Below are 23,476 nucleotides of genomic sequence, written 5' to 3' on the forward strand. Positions count from 1 at the left end.
TGAGAGGGCAATCAGGTGTCTTTCGACAGTTACAGCCTTTGTTGGTATTGGAGTCGCTCTGTCCGGGGGCCGACGGCTCATTTGCAATTGTTTTGTTGTGGTTTGAGATAATTTGTCGTATATTGTTCATACAGCTGTAGCTCAATTTAATGTTGTTCTTGTTGAATACTTTTCTTAGGGTGTTGTCTTTGGGAAAGTGTTTGTCAATCAGATTGAGGAATTTGTGTCCAATGTTAATTGAGACGTTTTTGCTGTATGGGGGGTTGTACCAGATGATGTCGTTTCGTTTTCTGTTCTTTTTTGGCTGGTTTCCTGGCGTGGGTTCATAGGTGAGGGTGAAATTGTATCCGCTTTCATCAAGGGCTTTTTGGTACGGGGGGGGGGTTGTTTGGTCAAATTCAGCTTTGCTAGATGACAGCATCGATAGCCTTTTATTAATTCCGGTAGGTATTCTTTTCGTGGTGGTGGGTGGGTGGTTGCTGTCATGGTGCACGTATTGGAGTGTTGTGTTGGGTTTCGTGAATGGTTGGTAGCTGTTATTTCTCAGGTTGAAAGTGACGTCAAGGAAGTTGACGGTTTGCTTGTTGGCTTCAATCGTGATCCGTAGGCCGTTCTCTTTGAAAATTTGGCATATGCCCTTCTTGGTATTCTCGCTGCTCCTTGGCGAGGCGCGACACACTGCCAGTCCGTCATCACGGTAAATACCAAGGTTCAGATTGACGCTAGCGAGCTGGGAGAGGAGGAAACTCCCAACGAGTTCTATTTTGCGCTCTACTACGGTATCGAGCACTATTTTTTGGATAACCTTATTAAGACATATATAAATATATATATATATATATATATATATATATATATATATATATATATATATATATATATATATATATATATATATATATATATAATGTAGTAACAGACACCTTCATGGGACGGCGTGGCGAAGTTGGGAGAGTGGCCGTGCCAGCAATCTGAGGGTTACTGGTTCAATCCCCACCTTCTACCATCCTAGTCACGTCCGTTGTGTCCTTGAGCAAGACACTTCACCCTTGCTCCTGATGGGACTGGTTAGCGCCGTGCATGGCAGCTCCCGCCATCAGTGTGTGAATGTGTGTGTGTGTGTGTGTGTGTGAATGGGTGAATGTGGAAAATAGTGTCAAAGCGCTTTGAGTTCCTTAAAAAGGTAGAAAAGCGCTATACAAGTACGACCCATTTACCATTTACCATTTCATAACAATATGTAATATGTACAATATACACACAGCAAGTATATATATAATGAAGTAACAGACACCGTCATAACATTATGTAATATGTACAATACACACACTGCAAATATATATATATATATATATATATATATATATATATATATAATGAAGTAACAGACACCTTCATAACAAAATGTAATATGTACAATATACACACTGCAAGTATATATATATATATATATATATATATATAATGAAGTAACAGACACCTTCATAACAATATGTAATATGTACAATATACACATTGCAAGTATATATATATATATATATATATATATATATAATGTAGTAACAGACACCTTCATAACAATATGTAATATGTACAATATGCACACTGCAAGTGTACGTTTGTATATATAATGTAGTAACAGACACCTTCATAACAATATGTAATATGTACAATATACACACTGCAAGTGCACGTTTGTATATATAATGTAGTAACAGACACCTTCATAACAATATGTAATATGTACAATATACACACTGCAAGTATATGTATAATGTAATAACATACACCTTAATAACAATATGTAATATGTACAATATACACACTGCAAGTATATATATATATATATATATATATATATATATATACAGACAAGTATATATATATATATATATATATATATATATATATATATATATATATATATATATATAATGAAGTAACAGACACCGTCATAACATTATGTAATATGTACAATATACACACTGCAAGTATATATATATATATATATATATATATATATATATATATATATATATATATATATATATATATATATATATGTATGTATGTGTGGGAAAAAAATCACAAGACTATTTCATCTCTTATATATATATATATATACATAATGAAGCAACAGACACCTTCATAACAATATGTAATATGTACATTATACACACTGCAAGTATATATATATAATGTAGTAACAGACACCTTCATAACAATATGTAATATGTACAATATACACACTGCAAGTGTACGTTTGTATATATAATGTAGTAACAGACACCTTCATAACAATATGCAATGGGTACAATATACACACTGCAAGTATATATATATGTATATATATATATATATATATATATATATATATAATGTAGTAACAGACCCCTTCATAACAATATGTAATATGTACAATATACACACTGCAAGTATATATCTAATGTAGTAACAGACACCTTCATAACAATATGTAATATGTACATTATACACACTGCAGGTATATATATAATGTAGTAACAGACACCTTCATAACAATATGTAATATGTACAATATACACACTGCAAGTATATATGTGATGTAGTAACAGACACTTTCATAACAATATGTAATATGTACAATATACACACAGCAAGTATATATATAATGTAGTATATATATATGTATAAATATATATATATATATATATATATATATATATATATATATAATGTAGTAACAGACACCTTCATAACAATATGTAATATGTACAATATACACACAGCAAGTATATATATAATGTAGTAACAGACACCTTCATAACAATATGTAATACATACAATATACACACTGCAAGTATATATATATATATATATATATATATATATATATATATATATATATATATATATATATATATATAGTAGTAACAGACACCTTCTTAACAATATGTAATATGTACAATATACAAACTGCAAATATATATATAATGTAGTAACATACACCTTCATAACAATATGTAATATGTACATTATACACACTCCAAGTATATATATAATGTAGTAACATACACCTTCATAACAATGTAATATGTACAATATACACACTGCAAGTATATATATAATGTAGTAACATACACCTTCATAACAATAAGTAATATGTACAATATACACACTGCAAGTATATATATAATGTAGTAACATACACCTTCATAACAATATGTAATATGTACAATATACACACTGCAAGTATATATATATAATGTAGTAACATACACCTTCATAACAATATGTATTATGTACAATATACACACTGCAAGTATATATATAATGTAGTAACAGACACCTTCATAACAATATGTAATATGTACAATATACACACTGCAAGTATATATATAATGTAGTAACAGACACCTTCATAACAATATGTAATATGTACAATATACACACTGCAAGTATATATATAATGTAGTAACAGACACCTTCATAACAATATATAATATGTACAATATACACACTGCAAGTAAATATATAATGTAGTAACAGACACCTTCATAACAATATGTATTATGTACAATATACACACTGCAAGTATATATATAATTTAGTAACATACACCTTCATAAAAATGAGTAATATGCACAATATACACACTGCAAGTATATATATAATGTAGTAACAGACACCTTCATAACTATATGTAATCTGTACAATATACACACTGCAAGTGTATATATATATTGTAGTAAAAGACACCTTCATAACAATATGTAATATGTACAATATACACACTGCAAGTATATATATAATGTAGTAACAGACACCTTCATAACAATATGTAATATGTACAATATACACACTGCAAGTATATATATATATAATGTAGTAACAGACACCTTCATAACAATATGTAATATGTACATTATACACATTGCAAGTACATATGTATATATATATATATATATATATATATATATATATATATATAATATAGTAACAGACACCTTCATAACAATATGTAATATGTACAATATACACACTGCAAGTATATATATAATGTAGTAACAGACACCTTCATAACAATATGTACAATATACACACTGCAAGTATATATATATATAATGTAGTAACAGACACCTTCATAACAATATGTAATATGTACATTATACACATTGCAAGTATGTATATAATATATGCAATTAACATCAGAAACATAAACAGGGGTACAGCATTATTTGAACATTTATTAAAAATATAATACAAATAGTGTACAATTAAAAATAATAGAGCTGTTCATATAACCAAAATATAAATAAAAACAGGTTTGCTCGGGCAGGAAACATGGACTTACAGCTTCGTAGTGTTAAATAAATATACATTTGGATAAAAAGTTGTGCAAATAAATAAAAACGAATGACACACTTATTCTTTGTTGACTTCTGCCACCACTTTTATTGGCCACGCGCTTAAGTTGGCTGGCAAAAACACACTCGCTGTGCAAAGCGAAAGCCATTTATCAACAACACCCAGAATCGCCGCCGGCTTCGCTGGGCCCGAGCTCATCTAAGATGGACTGATGCAAAGTGGAAAAGTGTTCTGTGGTCTGACGAGTCCACATTTCAAATTGTTTTTGGAAACTGTGGACGTCGTGTCCTCCGGACCAAAGAGAAAAAGAACCATCCGGACTGTTGTAGGCGCAAAGTATGGGCAACTTACACATCTGTGAAAGTGCCATTAATGCTGAAAGGTACATACAGGTTTTGGAGCAACATATGTTGCCATCTAAGCATTGTTATCATGGACGCCCCTGCTTATTTCAGCAAGACAATGCCAAGCCACGTGTTACAACAGCGTGGCTTCGTAGTAAAAGAGTGCGGGTACTAGACTGGCCTGGCCTGGGACTGTTGAACAACTTAAGCTGTACATCAAATGGGAAATAATTCCACTTCAAAAATGAGTCTCCTCAGTTCCAAAACCTTTACTGAGTATTGTTAAAAGGAAAGGCCATGTAACACAGTGGTAAAAATGCCCCTGTGACAACTTTTTTGCAATGTGTTGCTGCCATAAAATTCTAATTTAATGATTATTTGCAAAGTAAATCTCAATGTGAACATGAAATATCTTGTCTTTGCAGTCTATTCAATTGAATATAAGTTGAAAAGGATTTGTTGTATTCTCTTTTTATTTACCATTTACACAACGTGACAACTTCACTGCTTTTGGGGTTTGTAGTTTTTAGCGCTTCCATGGCGAGTCTACTGACTGATATAAGTTAGAAGTGTACGCTACTTTGCATGAGAAATGGCTACAGCGGAGGACGCATGTGCATTTACGAGCCAGTCTGCCCCACAACAAGTCGACAGAGGAGAAGAAGGAACTTATTGACTACAGGCTGACGTTTTACGAGGTGTAGAAATGTTACATTTTGCTTCCGAGCCAACCTATGGGCGACCGTGCTGCCTCCTCTTCTTCACTAATATAATAATCTCTAAGCCATCAGACTGTATAATGCATATGTTCCTTTTTGACTGTACTTACATGTAGAATAGACTGTATTTATATTATTCACATGTGAATAATGCTGTATAAAATACTGTATTTATATTATTCACATGTGAATAATGCTGTATAATAGACTGTATGTACATTATTCACATGTGAATAATGCTGTATAATAGACTGTATTTATATTATTCACATGTGAATAATGCTGTATAATAGACTGTATTTATATTATTCACATGTGAATAATGCTGTATAATAGACTGTATTTATATTATTCACATGTAAATAATGCTGTATAATAGACTGTATTTACATTATTCACATGTGAATAATGCTGTATAATAGACTGTATTTATATTATTCACACGTGAATAATGCTGTATAATAGACTGTATTTATATTAATCACATGTGAATAATGCTGTATAATAGACTGTATTTATATTATTCACATGTGAACACTGCTGTATAATAGACTGTATTTACATTATTCACATGAGAATAATGCGGTATAATAGACTGTTTTTATATTATTTACATGTGAATAATGCTGTATAATAGACTGTATTTATATTAATCACATGTGAATAATGCTGTATAATAGACTATCTATATTACTCACATGTGAATACTGCTGTATAATAGACTGTATCTATATTATTCACATGTGAATACTGCTGTATAATAGACTGTATTTATATTATTCACATGTGAATAATGCTGTATAATAGACTGTATTTATATTATTCACATGTGAATAATGCTGTATAATAGACTATTTATAGTATTCACATGGGAATAATGCTGTATAATAGACTGTATTTATATTACTCACATGTGAATACTGCTGTATAATAGACTGTATTTATATTATTCATATGTGAATAATGCTGTATATTAGACTGTATTTATATTATTCACATGTGAATAATGCTGTGAAATAGACTGTATTTACATTATTCCCATGTGAATAATGCTGTATAATAGACTTTATTTACATTATTCACATGTGAATAATGATGTATAATAGACTGTATTTATATTATTCACACGTGAATAATGCTGTATAATAGACTGTATTTATATTATTTACATGTGAATAATTCTGTATAATTGACTGTATTTATATTATTCACATGTGAGTAATGCTGTATAATAGACTATTTATATTATTCACATGTGAATAATTCTGTATAATAGACTGTATTTATATTATTCACATGTGAATAATGCTGTATAATAGACTGTATTTATATTATTCACATGTGAATAATGCTGTATAACAGACCGTATTTATATTATTCACATGTGAATAATTCTGTATAATAGACTGTATTTATATTATTCACATGTGAATAATGCTGTATAATAGACTGTATTTATATTATTCACATGTGAATAATGTTGTATAACAGACTGTATTTCTTTTACTCACATGTGAATAATGCTGCAAAATAGACTGTATTTATGTTATTCACATGTGAATAATGCTGTATAATAGACTGTATTTATATTATTCACATGTGAATAATGCTGTATAATAGACTGTAATTATATTATTCACATGTGAATAATGCTGTATAATAGAAAAGCGCTATACAAGTATATTATAACCCTTTTACCATTTATCTCCTATTTGTCAAGATATCTTTTCTCTCATCTTAAGCGTAGGTGTGTAACGCCCGGTGTTGTCCGCACCAAAACAGGGTGGGTGTGTGTCGCCCGTATGGCGGCTGATTGGTCGGCAGTCATGTGTTTCTACTGGCAACACCAGCAGCCGCACAAAATAATGTCACTGCTGGCGTAAACACCACCTTACGGGTGTGTCGAAAGGTGATGAAAACATGAATAAAAAAAACAATCGCCTTTGATTTGCTTGGCTTTCACTCCTTTGCATCATTGGAGCTCCTTCCCTGGGACTGCAGCTCCTGACGAGAGCTGCCAGGGTGTGGAAGAGTGAGGTGAGGGTGGCAAAGAGAAGGTGCAAACACACTAAGACGAGCACAGAGACTAAAAGATAATAAATGTAGTGTAATAAATGTGTGTTGTTCACATGAAACAACAGGAAGATGCTGAACTGATGCTGCGTTGTTGTAGAATACATCAAGGTTATTATTACTAAGTGCTACAGACCAAAGAATATACCTTTTTTTTTTAACCAAAGTAGACATTTCTCTAACCGTAAATATCCCATTTTACCAACGTCGTGTTTGCCTCACGTTGTACGGTATACCGGTACTGGTAGAGTACCGTGGTACTAATAAATCAAAAACAGTACTATTTTCTGTTTGAAAAATACGAGCAGAGGAGCATGTTGGGCAGCGCACACACACAGAGTACTTACAAGCAGACACAGTGTGTAGACAGAAAAGAGAGAACGGACGCATTTTGGTGTAAAAGGTAAAGATAAAGGTGAAGTTATAACACGTGTTTTAGCTACTTCTAAAACACTAATCTTGGTCACCATGGCAACAAATAAAGTAAGTTTCTTACAAGTAGCATTATCACAGGAGGACGAGGAATAGCTAAACATGCTTCACTACACACCGTAGGAGGATACAATAGCTCACCGGCGTCACAATGTAAACAAATGCCATGGGTGACATCCACTGTAATGATACCAAGTACAATAGTGTATCTACTCAATACTACTATGATTACATCAATATTTTTTAAGGTCACAAAATCTTTTTCCCTTTTTTTAAAATTCATATTATGTCTATAAAGTAAGGAAATAAGTCCCTGGACACATGAGGACTTTGAATATGACCAATGTATGATCCTGTAACTACTTGGTATCGGATCGATACCTACATGTGTGGTATCATCCAAAACTAATGTAAAGTATCAAAGAAGAGAAGAATGAGTGATTATTACATTTTAGCAGCTAACATCCATCCGCAGTCTGCAGTGTTTTAGCGACTTCTGAATCACTAATCCTGGTCTCCATGGCGACAAATAAAGTAAGTTTCTTACAAGTAGCGTTATCACTGGAGGACGAGGAATAGCTAAACATGCTTCACTCCACACTGTAGGAGGATACAATAGCTCACCGACGTCACAATGTAAACAAATGCCATGGGTGACATCCACTGTAATGATACCAAGTACAATAGTGTACCTAGTCGATACTACTATGATTACATTGATATTTTTTACTGTCACAAAATCTTTTATCCTTTTTTTAAAATTCATATTATGTCTATAAAGTCAGGAAATACGTCCCTGGACACATGAGGACTTTGAATATGACCAATGTATGATCCTGTAACTACTTGGTATCGGATCCATACCCAAATGTGTGGTATCATCCAAAACTAATGTAAAGTATCAAAGAAGAGAAGAATGAGTGATTATTACATTTTAGCAGCTAACATCCATCCGCAGTCGGCAGTGTTTTAGCGACTTCTGAATCACTAATCCTGGCCTCTATGGCGACAAATAATGTAAGTTTCTTACAAGTAGCGTTATCACTGGAGGACGAGGAATAGGTAAACATGCTTCACTCCACACTGTAGGAGGATACAATAGCTCACCGGCGTCACAATGTAAACAAATGCCATGGGTGACATCCACTGTAATGATACCAAGTACAATAGTGTACCTAGTTGATACTACTATGATTACATCGATATTTTTTTATCGCCACAAAATCTCTTTTACTTTTTTAAAAAGTGATATTATGTTTATAAAGTCAGGAAATACGTCTCTGGACACATGAGGACATTGAATATGACCAATGTATGATCCTGTAACTACTTGGTATCGGATCCATACCTAAATGTGTGGTATCATCCAAAACTAATGTAAAGTATCAAAGAAGAGAAGAATACGTGATTATTACATTTTAGCGGCTAACATCCATCTGCAGTCGACAGTGTTTTAGCGACTTCTGAATCACTAATCCTGGCCTCCATGGCGACAAATAAAGTACGTTTCTTACACGTAGCATTATCACTGGAGGACGAGGAATAGCTAAACATGCTTCACTCTACACTGTAGGAGGATACAATAGCTCAGCGGCATCACAATGTAAACAAATGCCATGGGTGACATCCACTGTAATGATACCAAGTACAATAGTGTACCTAGTCGATACTACTATGATTACATCAATATTTTTTAACGTCACAAAATTTGTTTTCCTTTTTAAAAAAGTGATATTATGTTTATAAAGTCAGTAAATACGTCCCTGGACACATGAGGACTTTGAATATGACCAATGTATGATCCTGTAACTACTTGGTATCGGATCCATACCCAAATGTGTGGTATCATCCAAAACTAATGTAAAGTATCAAACAAGAGAAGAATAAGTGCATTTTAACAGAAGTGTAGATAGAACATGTTGAAACAGAAAATAAGCAGATATTAACAGTAAATGAACAAGTAGATTAATAATATTTTTTATAGTTTGTCCTTCATAATGTGTACAAAATAATAGGTGTATAAATGACACAATATGTTACTGCATAGACTAATTAGGAGTCTTTGTTTGTTTACTTACTACTAAAAGACAAGTTGTCTAGTATGTTCACTATTTTATTTAAGGACTAAATGACAATTAAGTTTAATTTTTGGTTAAAATAAAAACAATAATGACATTTTTTGTGGTACCCTTTATGTAGAAAAATACCGAAATACATTTAGGTACCGGTACCAAAATTTTGGTATCGAGACAACCCTGGATTGGACCACACAACCCTCATTCCCATCATTTTCTCTCTCAAAGTCCACCTGTGTCCAAAAGTCGCTCTTTAGTTCCAGTCACTTCCTGACGGGCAGTCGTCCTTTCCCATCCTTGAGTGGGCTCCAGCGTGGATATTTATTTAATCGGAGGCTGGCGGGCGTCAGCGCTGATAAGGAAAGTGCGAGGAGAAAAGAGAAAAGGCGATGCGGATCACGTTCGTGCGGATCTCTCGGGGGGTTCAGCTGTGCTCTGCATTGTAGAGACGCCTTGGAACTCTCCGGAACTTCACTTTCACAACGTATCGCTGCGAGTAAACGTTAAGCTGCTTTCAGTTCACGACTAATCAAAGCCGATTGTCATTTCAGAGCCGACAAGAGTGTCTCCAAGACAAGATCCTTCTTCTGGTGAGTCCTCCGAACACATCCCAGTGTAACCTACGGAAGGTTTCTATTAACCAGTGCATGTTATTCACGACAAAACCCAAAACTAGTGAAGTTGTCACGTTGTGTAAATGGTAAATAAAAAGAGAATACGACAAATCCTTTTCAACTTATATTCAATTGAATAGACTGCAAAGACAAGATATTTCATTTTCACACTAAGAAACTTATTTTCTGGCAGCAACACATTGCAGAAAAGGCATTTTTACCACTGTGTTACATGGCCTTTCCTTTTCACAACACTCAGTAAAGGTTTTTGGAAATGAGGAGACACATTTTTGAAGTGGAATTCTGTCCCATTCTTGCTTGATGTACAGTTTAAGTTGTTCCACAGTCTCCCTTCTCATATTCTAGCCTTCATATTGCACCAACGGGAGACAGGTCTGGACTACAGGCAGGCCAGTCTAGTACCCGCACTCTTTTACTACGAAGTCACGCTGTTGTAACACGTGGCTTGGCATTGTCTTGCTGAAATAAGCAGTGGCGTCCATGATAATAATGCTTCGATGGCAACATATGTTGCTCCAAAACCTGTATGTACCTTTCAGCATTAATGGCGCCTTCACAGATGTGTAAGTTACCCATGTCTTGGGCACTAATACACCCCCATACCATCACACATGCGCCTAGAACAGTCCGGATGGTTATTTTCCTCTTTGGTCCGGAGGACACGACGTCCACAGTTTCCAAAAACAATTTGAAATGTGGACTCGTCAGACCACGGAACACTTTTCCACTTTGCATGAGTCCATCTTAGATGAGCTCGGGCCCAGCGAAGCCGACTGCGTTTCTGGGTGTTGTTGATAAATTGCTTTGGCTTTGCATAGTAGCGTTTTAACTTGCACTTACAGATGTAGCGACCAACTGTAGTTACTGACAGTGGTTTTCTGAAGTGTTCCTGAGCCCATGTGGTGATATCCTTTACACACCGATGTCGCTTTTTGATGCAGTACCGCCTGAGGGATCCAAGGTGTGTAATATCATGGCTTACGTGCAGTGATTTCTCCAGATTCTCTGAACCTTTTGATGATATTACAGAGCGTAGATGGTGAAATCCCTTAAATTCCTTGCAATAGCTGGTTGAGAAATGTTGTTCTTAAACAATTTGCTCGCGCATTTGTTGACAAAGTGGTGACCCTCGCCCCCGGCCTTGTTTGTGAATGATTGAGCATTTCATGGAAGCTGCTTTTATACCCAAGCATGGCACCCACCTGTTCCCAATTAGCCTGTCCACCTGTGGGATGTTCCAAACAAGCGTCGGATGAGCATTCCTCAACTTTCTCAGTCTTTTTTGCCACTTGCGCCAGCTTTTTTGAAACATGCTGCAGGCATCAAATTCCAAATGAGCTAACATTTGCAAAAAATAACAAAGTTTTCCACTTCGAACGTTAAATATCTTGTCTTTGCAGTCTATTCAATTGAATATAAGTTGAAAAGGATTTTCTAATTATTGTATTCTCTTTTTATTTACCATTTAGTCAGGGTTTGTTACTGAGCTCGTAGTCCTAAAACCGGCATATACAACTGGTTCTTGTTCAGAACCGGTTCCCAGTTCCCTTGGAATCCCCTTGGCAATTGTTGAAACGGTTCTCTCCTCGGTGGGCGGGAATGATGTCATTATGCGACGTGCGTAGTCGATTGCTACTTGTAATAAGTGCAAGGTTGCTATTTCATCAAGAGGAGGACATAGGAGCAATAAGATGAAACCTTTGAACACACACATGCACTAATTACTACCGCTAGTTTCTCTTTGGAAGACTGCAATGACCCAGACCAGGATAGACGAAAGTCACAGAGCAGTGACTTAAGTTTGTGGTCAAAAGCTTGCACCCTTTTTGTCACAGTGCTCCTGATTTTCGGTAGGGGAGTGTTCAATTGTAGTCAGAGAAAAGTTGCATGTTTTCCTTCGACCAAATTTTCACTCAGTGGAACTCATCATATTTGAATATCGTATAAAGTGTTAATTCGTGTCAGCAATTCATGTTCAAATGTGAAACTAATATGTGAAGCCTTTATTGGTCTGATTTATAACGTTTTGATGTATCAATTTTGATGATCGTAGATACACTGTGAAAATGTAAAAAAAATATGTACAATGCATTTATTTAGAAATACTGTAAAGTCACACGCATGCAAATACTCTAAAACATACTTGCCAACCCTCCCGAATTTTCCGGGAGACTCCCGAAATTCAGCGCCTCTCCCGAAAACCTCCCGGGACAAATATTCTCCCGAAAATCTCCCGATTTTCAGCCGGAGCTGGAAGCCATGCCCCCTCCAGCTCCATGCGGACCTGAGTGAGGACAGCCTTTTTTCATGACGGGGTGACAAGAACTAAATCATCCAGACTAGAGATAAATTGTATTATTATGTTTATTTTACCTAAAAAAAAAAAAAATTATTAATTAAAAAAAATATATATAAATAAATTTTTTTTTACTATATTTTGCTAAAAACATCAAAATTAATTGTATTTTTTTTGTATTTTTTCGTGACTCCTTATTACATCCAGCCATAGAATTATACATTAAAATAAACATATTTGAAATAATTTATTTAAAATTATCATAATAATTCATTTAAAATGACCATATTTAATTATTAAAATAATTGCTTGTTTATCAACAACTTTAGCATTTTATTTATTACATTTTGAAACTCTCAGAAGCCAAGTTATGTTATATTCCTTAATATTTATTTATGCAAGTTTGAAGTATCAATTATCTAAACAGTTTTGTTTGCATATTTTCAGGATGTATATATATATATATATATATATATCTATATATATATATATATATATATATATATATACCGGTGTATATATATATATATATATATATATATATATATATATATATATATATATATATATATGTATGAAATACTTGACTTGGTGAATTCTAGCTGTCAATATACTCCTCCCCTCTTAGCCACGCCCCCACCCCCCACCTCCCGAAATCGGAGATCTCAAGGTTGGCAAGTATGCTCTAAAATGTACAGTATTATGTCTAAATTTAATATTTTGCAGATTGTACATTTAAATTTAGGCTTTTTTGTGTCAAAGCTAGTTTTGGCTAACAACATGTTTTCTTGTATTTTTGAGGCAGTGGGTTTCAGACATTGAGGGGTTAAATCTATGAGCTTCTTTGCAAACTGCCTGGAAATAAACCATGCCATGTGTTCAAGTGTGTTTAAGCTGCTTGCAAGCAGATATCTAACAGATACGCAGCATTTAAGTCTCATTTGTATTTGCTCACTTGAAGGTTGTCCAGTGAAAGGTTGTACAAATACTTTCAGGTTGAAATCCTCATGTACCGCTCACATGTAACGGAAACACAGGCATTTTGCGGTTATCGGTGACAGGGCAACGCGGTGGAGAAAGTGGTTAGGGCTCGTGCCTTACAGTGAGGAGGTCTTAGGTGCGATTCCCAAGCAAGGGGTCTTTGTGTGTGGAGTTTGCATGTTCTCCACGTGACCGTGTGGGTTCTCTCCGGTGCTCCAAAGACATGCACCTGGGGACAGGCTGATTGGCAACACCAAAATTGGCACTAATTTGTTTTACGGTGAATTCCTGGCAACCACAGCCGCCAGGATTATACCGTAAATTCTATCGTTTTTGGGGTTTTGTAAACAGGTTCAAAATATATCAGTTTTTTTCATAGTAATTTACTGTAAACAAAACCAGTTATCAACAGTAAAATTAAGGGACTCAACATTAACATAATGTAATGTTTTATACATCGTAAATATTTTGTTTACCGTGAATTCCTGGTAATCACAGCTGCCGCTATTTTACCGTAAATTCTATAGTTTTTGGGGTTTTTTGTAAACAGGTTCAAAATATATGTTTTTTCCATGGTAATTTACTGTAAACAAAACCAGTTATCAACTGTAAAATTAAGGGATTCAATATCAACATACAAAAAATTTGGGAATTTCGGGAAAAGCAGGATTTTTTTTTGAAAATGGTAAAAAAAAAAAAAACTTGAATGGTCTGAATGACTCGAAATGATTGGTGTTAGAATTTTTTTAATCGGTCGAGAAATGTTGAATTAGTAACATTTTGATTTGAGAAATTGTATTACAAAATTACAGGCACTTCGGGAAAACCAGGAATTTTTCCAGTTAAAGAAATAACTTTGTTTTTTTGTCCTGCTTAATTAAGGTTGAAAAATGTGGAAATGGTGGAAGTTTGTAAAATGGTCAATTCATTTTGAATGGGAAAAATGTCCCGGAAAACCTGGAATATGGGAAATCTGGGAATTTTTGGAATTTGTCAAGGGAAAGCCCGCGATTCCCGAATAGGCTGAACAGTTTGAAGTTGGAATGGTTTGAAGTGGTAACATGTTGAATTGAGAAATGGTATTACGGAATTCCAGGAATTTCAGGAAAACCCAAAATTTTTCCAGTTAAAAAAATAACTTTGTTTTTTGTCCTGATTAAGAAGAATGTTTTGACGGTGGAAGGGCTGAAGTGGGTTGAAAAATGTGGAAGGAGTAGTTGCCAGAAAAAAGGGTCAAAAAAGTATATTGAAAAAACGGGAATTTTGGGAATTCCTGGAATTTTTTAGAACTTGGAACAATGATAGTTTGAACATCCAGGGTGGTGGAATACATTGAAGATGGAATGGTTTTAATCAGTTGAAAAATGTGGGAATGGTGGAAGTTTGAAAAATGGCCAATTCATTTTGAATCGAAAAAATTTAATTCTGGAAAATCTGGGAATTTTTGCAATTTATTAAGGGAAAGCCCGCAATTCCCGAATAGGCTGAACAGTTTGAAGTTGGAACGGTTTGAATCGGATGAAAAATGTGGAAGTTGTGGAACTTTGAAGAAAGTCCCATTGATTTCAGTGGGAATTTCCCCCAAAATTTGGCAATTTAAGGAAAAGCGGGAATTTTTTTGAAAATGGTAAAAAGAAAAAACTTGAGTGGTCTGAATGAGTTGAAATGGTTGTTAGAATTTTTTTAATCGGTCGAGAAATGTTGAATTAGTAACATTTTGATTTGAGAAATGGTATTACGGAATCCAGGAATTTCGGGAAAACCGGGAATTTTCCAGTTAAAAGAATAACTTTGTTTTTTTGTCCTGATTAAGAGGAATGTTTTGACGGTGGAACGGTTGGACTGTGTTGAAAAATGTGGAAGAAGTAGTCGCCAGAAAAAAGGGTGGAAATAGGGCTTTGGAAAACCAGGAATTCTGGAAAATCCTGGAATTCTTTTTAACTTGGAAAAGGGGAAGTTTAAATTTCCAGGATGGTGGAATGTGTTGAAGGTGAAATGGTTTGAATAAGTTGAAAAATGTGGGAATGGTGGAAGTTTGAAAAATGGCCAATTCATTCTGAATGGGAAACATTTCCGGGAAAACCTGGAATTCTGGGAAATCTGGGAATTTTTGGAATTTGTCAAGGGAAAGCCTGCAATTCCCAAATAGGCTGAACAGTTTAAAGTTGGAACAGTTTGATTCGGATGAAACATGTGGAAGTTCAAGATCAAGATTCAAGATGCTTTATTATTGTCCATTCTTTAACATGTACAAGACACATAGGAACTGAAATTACATTTTTGGCACAGTCCCACTAAGAGCAGACATACGTTACAAGGGGGACAAGACGGGACCGCCAACGGATGTTGTCTTCATTATAACACTAGAATAAGACTTTTAAATTCATTTTGATAGTAGGCTAATATAACTAATATAGACACTTACATCATGTGTTGTCTTCATTATAACACTTATATAAGACTTTTAAAGTCATTTTGATAGTAGGCTAATATAGTCAATATATACACTTACATCATGTGTTGCCTTCATTATAACACTTATATAAGACTTTTAAAGTCATTTTGATAGTCGGCTAAAATAGCTAGTATAGACACTTACACCATGTGTTGCCTTCATTATAACACTTATATGAGACTTTTAAAATCATTGTGATAGTAGGCTAATATAGACACTTACATCATGTGTTGCCTTCATTATAACACTTATATAAGATTTTTAAAGTCATTTTGATAATTGGCTAATATAGACACTTACATCACGTGTTGCCTTCATTATAACACTTATATAAGATTTTTAAAGTCATTTTGATAGTAGGCTAATATAGACACTTACATCATGTGTTGCCTTTATTATAACACTAGTTTAAGACTTTTAAAGTCATTTTGATAGTAGGCTAATATAGACACTTACATCACGTGTTGCCTTCATTATAACACTTATATAAGATTTTTAAAGTCATTTTGATAGTAGGCTAATATAGACACTTACATCATGTGTTGCCTTTATTATAACACTTGTTTAAGACTTTTAAAGTCATTTTGATAGTAGGCTAATATAACTAATAGACACTTACATCATGTGTTGTCTTCATTATAACACTTATATAAGATTTTTAAAGTCATTTTGATAGTAGGCTAATATAGACACTTACATCACGTGTTGCCTTCATTATAACACTTATATAAGATTTTTAAAGTCATTTTGATAGTAGGCTAATATAGACACTTACATCATGTGTTGCCTTCATTATAACATTTATATAAGACTTTTAAAGTCCTTTTGATAGTAGGCTAATATAGTCAATATAGACACTTACATCATGTGTTGTCTTCATTATAACACTTTTTTAAGACTTTTAAAGTAATTTTGATAGTAGGCTAATATAACTAATAGACACTTACATCATGTGTTGTCTTCATTATAACACTTATATAAGATTTTTAAAGTCATTTTGATAGTAGGCTAATATAGACACTTACATCACGTGTTGCCTTCATTATAACACTTATATAAGATTTTTAAAGTCATTTTGATAGTAGGCTAATATAGACACATCATGTGTTGCCTTCATAACATTTATATAAGACTTTTAAATTCATTTTGATAGTAGGCTAATATAGTCAATATAGACACTTACATCATGTGTTGTCCTTATTATAACACTTTTTTAAGACTTTTAAAGTAATTTTGATAGTAGGCTAATATAACTAATAGACACTTACATCATGTGTTGTCTTCATTATAACACTTATATAAGACTTTTAAAGTCATTTTGATAGTAGGCTAATATAGTCAATATAGACACTTACATCATGTGTTGTCTTCATTATAACACTTATATAAGACTTTTAAAGTCATTTTGATAGTAGGCTAATATAGTCAATATAGACACTTACATCATGTGTTGTCTTCATTATAACACTTATATAAGACTTTTAAAGTCATTTTGATTGTAGGCTAATATAGCTAATATAGACACTTACATCATGTGTTGCCTTCATTATGACACTTATATAAGACTTTTAAAGTCATTGTGATAGTAGGCTAATAAAGACACTTACATCACGTGTTGCCTTCATTATAACACTTATATAAGATTTTAAAAGTAATTTTGATAGTAGGCTAATATAGACACTTACATCATGTGTTGCCTTTATTATAACACTTGTTTAAGACTTTTAAAGTCATTTTGATAGTCGGCTAATATAGCTAATATAGACACTTACATCATGTGTTGCCATCATTATAACACTTATATAAGACTTTTAAAGTCATTGTGATAGTAGGCTAATAGAGACACTTACATCATGTGTTGTCTTCATTATAACACTTACATAAGACTATTAATTTTTTGTGGCTCCCGACAGATTTTTATTTTTTGTATTTTTGGTCCAACTTTGGTCCCTTTCCATATGTTGGTTTGCCGACCCCTGGGCTAGATGACCTCCATGAAAGGACTGACTTCACAACCTTCTCTCAGCTCCTGATTGACACTTGCACGACCTAGCAGGTGCCGTCCTGGCACGTTGTGGTGTCACGTGACTCACTCAAGACGCCGCGGGAGAGCACACTTCTTGTTGTGCGCGGCGTCGCCAACTGAGAGGTTCGTTAGCTTGATTTCCATCCAAGGCCGCGCTGTGCTCATCGTCTTCGCCTCCTGCTAAACGCCCTGACATTTGCTCCGTAATTGTCATGGCGGCTGTGGAAGGATGAGCTCCAACAACTTCTCCACCTGTCAGTGGTCAGCCGGGTAGTTGGCTGTAAATACTCCTCATCGTGCGATTAGTCCTTCATTACTTTGTTGCCACTACCTCAAATTAAAGATGTTCCCATCAGGGTTTAATTTGCTGAGTGAGATCGGCCGATACCAATACCGATACCAATAACTCTACGTTTTCATCTGGCGTAGATTCCCGACTGAAGCTAAGTTATGGATTTTTCTTAGTGCAAACAGTTTAAAAATAACAACTAAGCAAAGACACTGTAGAGGTGTGTTACTCTTTGTGCTGTGGCGCCATCTTTTGGACAAGTTTGCTCACTGCAGTGTTCTTCCATTTAGCGCTTTCAGCCGGAAGTACAAGTGCCGTTTCGTCTTCTGATCGTCCGTAGCGTTCCATTCGTCACTCCAAGCAACGTTTGTAATTTTTACAATGTAACTAAAACAATTCTTACTTACTAAACCGTCCCATGTGTGATTGTCAGGTTCAAACACTGATGACATCTATTAAACAGACAAAGAAGCAAGGAATCAAACAGAGACAGAATAAAATTTGGCTCAATGAGGAGAAACGCGTAGACCGTGTACCCTTGAACAGTGTCCCACCACGCGCTGACGAAAGATTGTACGCCTCCTCTTGTATTTGGACTTTCCCTGATTATATGGCAACAGCTGTTTCTAAAGGGAAGGGGGTCATAAACAGCCGTCGCTTTTGGTTACAAAACAGTTCAAAGAAAAAGTGCCTGGAGGGGAGTCAGGTCCTGCTCCCTCTCCGCTTTGTAGATCTCGGGTCAAGACAAAATCTTCCTGTGGATTACAATAAAGCAAAGAAACCGACACCTTCATGTCGCTTCCCATCCTACACAGTGGAGTGTTACAAGCCTTTTGATTGGTAAGATCAAAGACAGCTTTTGACTGCTCGCCGGGAACTCATTGAAACACAAAGTTTTGTGATAACTTAGATACAATTATTCTGACAGTGATGTCTGTAGGAGTGTTTTCATACTGTAATGTGTGTGTGTGTGTGTGAATTATATTTATATAGTGCTTTTCTCCAGTGACTCAAAGCGCTTTACATAGTGAAAGCCAATATCTAAGTTACATTTAAACCAGTGTGGGTGGCACTGGGAGCAGGTGGGTAAAGTATCATGCCCAAGGACACAACGGCAGTGACTAGGATGGCAGAAGCGGGGATCGAACCTGGAACCCCCAAGTTGCTGGCACGTCCACTCTACCAACCGAGCTATGCCGCCCCACATTTATGTAATCGACCTATCGTCGTTTGCATTAGCTAATATGCTAAAACATTTACGAGTGTGTGTGTTAGACTTATTAACTTACAATGGCATTCTTTTCACAAATTCCTCAGTAAATTCACCAAAACGTCTCCGTGGAGTTATTGAGTCGGTTTAGCTGATTGGAGAGCTAATTTGCGCAGCTAGCGGGTCCATGACCATGACTTCTGTTTTGTTTGATCAGCCGCTTTACTGCCGTGTTACAGACACCATTTCATTTAGGTAGATATATAATGTAGTAACAGACACCTTCATAACAATATGTAATATGTACAATATACATACTGCAAGTATATATATAATGTAGTAACAGACACTTTCATAACAATATGTAATATGTACAATATACACACTGCAAGTATATATATAATGTAGTAACATACACTTTCATAACAATATGTAATATGTACAATATACACACTGCAAGTATCTATATAATGTAGTAACAGACACCTTCATAACAATATGTAATATGTACAATATGCACACTGCAAGTATATATATATAATGTAGTAACAGACACCTTCATAACAATATGTAATATGTACAATATACACACTGCAAGTATATATATAATGTAGTAACAGACACCTTCATAACAATATGTAATATGTACTGTACAATACACACTGCAAGTATATATATAATGTAGTAACAGACACCTTCATAACAATATGTACAATATACACACTGCAAGTATTTACAGTATATAATGTAGTAACAGACACCTTCATAACAATATGTAATATGTACAATATACACACTGCAAGTATATATATAATGTAGTAACAGACACCTCATAACAATATGTAATATGTACAATATATACACTGCAAGTATATATATAATGTAGTAACAGACACCTTCATAACAATATGTAATACGTACAATATACACACTGCAAGTATATATATAATGTAACAGACACCTTCATAACAATATGTAATACGTACAATATACACACTGCAAGTACATATATATAATGTAGTAACAGACACCTTCATAACAATATGTAATATGTACAATATTTAGCCTATTTTGATCAACAAATGTGTGTTCCTACTTCCGGAAACAAACGTGAGTCTGTTTTAATCGTAGCAGACTTGGTAACATACAACGAAGACAACTATTTTTGGACAAATAAGGATTCACAACTTTATCTTTTTGAAGCTGAACATACTGAGGATGAACTACTGCTCCTCGAAGCGAACACGAAGGTAGAGTGAGACGTTGGAGCAGACGGAAGCCGAGAGACTGAGGTGAAAGTGACTCAAAGCTGCAAAATGTGGAATTTGAAGACAAGCTATATCGACATAAATGGAGTGCTTACCCAAATAAACCAGGAAAAATGTCCCCGGCCAGCTGCGCCAAACAGACAACTGTCCATCGAGTGAGTCACACTTTATATCATGACACAAACGTGTTTCATGCTAACATAGAAGCTAGCTTATCTCTTTCCATTGCTAGCTTTTACAGCTAATACCGTAGCATACAGGTTACAAAATGTAAATTAAGCATTGTTGTCGTTTTTGATGCATTTTTAAAGTGATTTAGAGGTAGAATTGATTGCTAACATTAGCTGCATTGCTAGACACCAAGACATGATTTTTATTTGTTAGAATGCAAAAAACAACAACAACCTTCTGTCTTGGTCTTACATAATGATTGTGAACGATAGGCAACATTCCAAAAAAAAATGCATTTCCCCTTAAAGCAGAACCTAAAGCTTACCAAAGAAATAAAAGCAAATATGGTTTAGTGCTGCTCTGCTGTTTGGTCCTTCTCCAGGATTGTGACTGAACTTGGTGGAGTGGTGATTCATGTGTGGGCTGCAAAGTAGCATATTGAGCTCTACTGGATGAGTAAGAATATCCTGTTGCCTCCCACCCAAAATATAACTCAAAAATCTGCACAATGTGTGGCGTTGACTATCAGCCCCTTCCAAAGGAGCTTGACGAATGTACTTTGATTGACAAGGAGCGCCAGTGAGCAAATAAGAATAATAACTAGGAGTTGCAATTCTGGTAGGAATTGAGTGTGAATCCCCCCCGATGTGCATGAGCCGCCGATGGTGGAACCGTTCTAATCGGTTGAGAAATGTGGGATATGGAGAGTTTTGTATATTTCCCATTCATTGTCAATGGGGAGAAAATTACCGGAAATTCCGGGGAATTTAGGGAAAGTGAAAACATGTTTTGCGTTTCACATATGGGAAGAGTAGTGTGTGGGTCCGAAAGGTCGGAATCGAGTAAAAAAAAATGGCGTAAAATTTCCTGGAAATTTGGGAATTTAGAGAAAACCAGGAATTTTTGAAAATATCAATTCTAGCACAATTGTCCTAGATGATATGAATAGGTCGGTGTTGGAATTTTTCTTGAAAAATGTTGATGTGGTAACAGCTTGAATTTAAATGGGTATTTCTGAATTCCTGGAGTTTCGGGTAAACCGGGAATTTGTAGGAAAAGAAAAAAGGAAGTTTTGTTGTCCCAGTTAAGAGAAATGTCTTAAAGGTGGAATGGTCAAAAACAGTTGAAAAATGTGGACTGTAAAAATTTCCCAGGAAGAGGTGAAAATAGGGCTTTGGAAAACCGGGGATTCTGGGAATTCCTGGAATTTCTCTTGAACATGTAGTCGAATTTAATAAGGTGAGTGGAGTGTGTGGATGGTGGAACCGTTGTAATCGGTTGAGAAATGTGGGATATGGAGAGGTTTGTATATTTCCCATTCATTGTCAATGGGGAGAAAAGTTCTGGAAATTCCTGGAAAACCGGAAATTTAGGGAAAGTGAAAACATGTTTTGCATTTGACATATGGGAAGAGTAGTATGTGGGTCGGAAAGGTCAGAATCGAGAAAAAATTGGCGCAACATTTCCTGGAAATTTGGGAATTTCAAGAAAATCAGGAATTTTTGAAAATATCGATTCTAGCACAATAGTCCTAGATGATATGAATATGTCGGTGTTGGAATTTTTCTTGAAAAATGTTGATGTAGTAACAGTTTGAATTTAAATGGGTATTTCTGAATTCCTGGAGTTTCGGGAAAACCGGGAATTTGTACGAAAAGAAAAATGGAAGTTTTGTTGTCCCAGTTAAGAGAAATGTCTTAAAGGTGGAATGGTCGAAAACAGTTGAAAAATGTGGACTGTAAAAAATTCCCAGGAAGAGGTGAACATAAGGCTTTGGAAAACCGGGGATTCTAGGAATCCCTGCAATTTATTTTGAACATGTAGTTTAATTTAATAAGGTGAGTGGAGTGTGTGGATGGTGGAGAAAACGGAAAATTTAGGGAAAGTGAAAACATGTTTTGCGTTTGACATATGGAAAGAGTAGTGTGTGGGTTGGAAATGTTGGAATCGAGTAAAAAAAAAATGGCGCAAAATTTCCTGGAAATTTGGGAATCATGAGAAAACCAGGAATTTTTGAAAATATCGATTCTAGCACAATAGTCCTAGGTGATATGAACAGGTCGGTGTTGGAATTTTTCTTGAAAAATGTTGATGTAGTAACAGCTTGAATTTAAATGGGTATTTCTGAATTCCTGGAGTTTCGGGTAAACCGGGA

The 23,476-nt window shown here is 34.8% G+C and overlaps 1 protein-coding gene across 2 annotated transcripts in view; it reads left to right on the plus strand.

Annotated features, from left to right (window-relative positions):
* The window catches only part of rap1gapb (RAP1 GTPase activating protein b), a 519,058-nt gene that overhangs the window by 138,244 nt on the left and 357,338 nt on the right, over positions 1-23,476 (plus strand). For both annotated transcript variants that reach the window (XM_061937643.1, XM_061937649.2), the window contains exon 2: positions 10,542-10,580. In XM_061937643.1, the coding sequence (XP_061793627.1) occupies positions 10,542-10,580 (39 nt within the window). The remainder of the gene's footprint in view (positions 1-10,541; positions 10,581-23,476) is intronic.

The sequence above is a fragment of the Nerophis lumbriciformis genome, linkage group LG03, assembly GCF_033978685.3.
Source record: "Nerophis lumbriciformis linkage group LG03, RoL_Nlum_v2.1, whole genome shotgun sequence".
Taxonomy (NCBI): Eukaryota; Metazoa; Chordata; class Actinopteri; order Syngnathiformes; family Syngnathidae; genus Nerophis; species Nerophis lumbriciformis.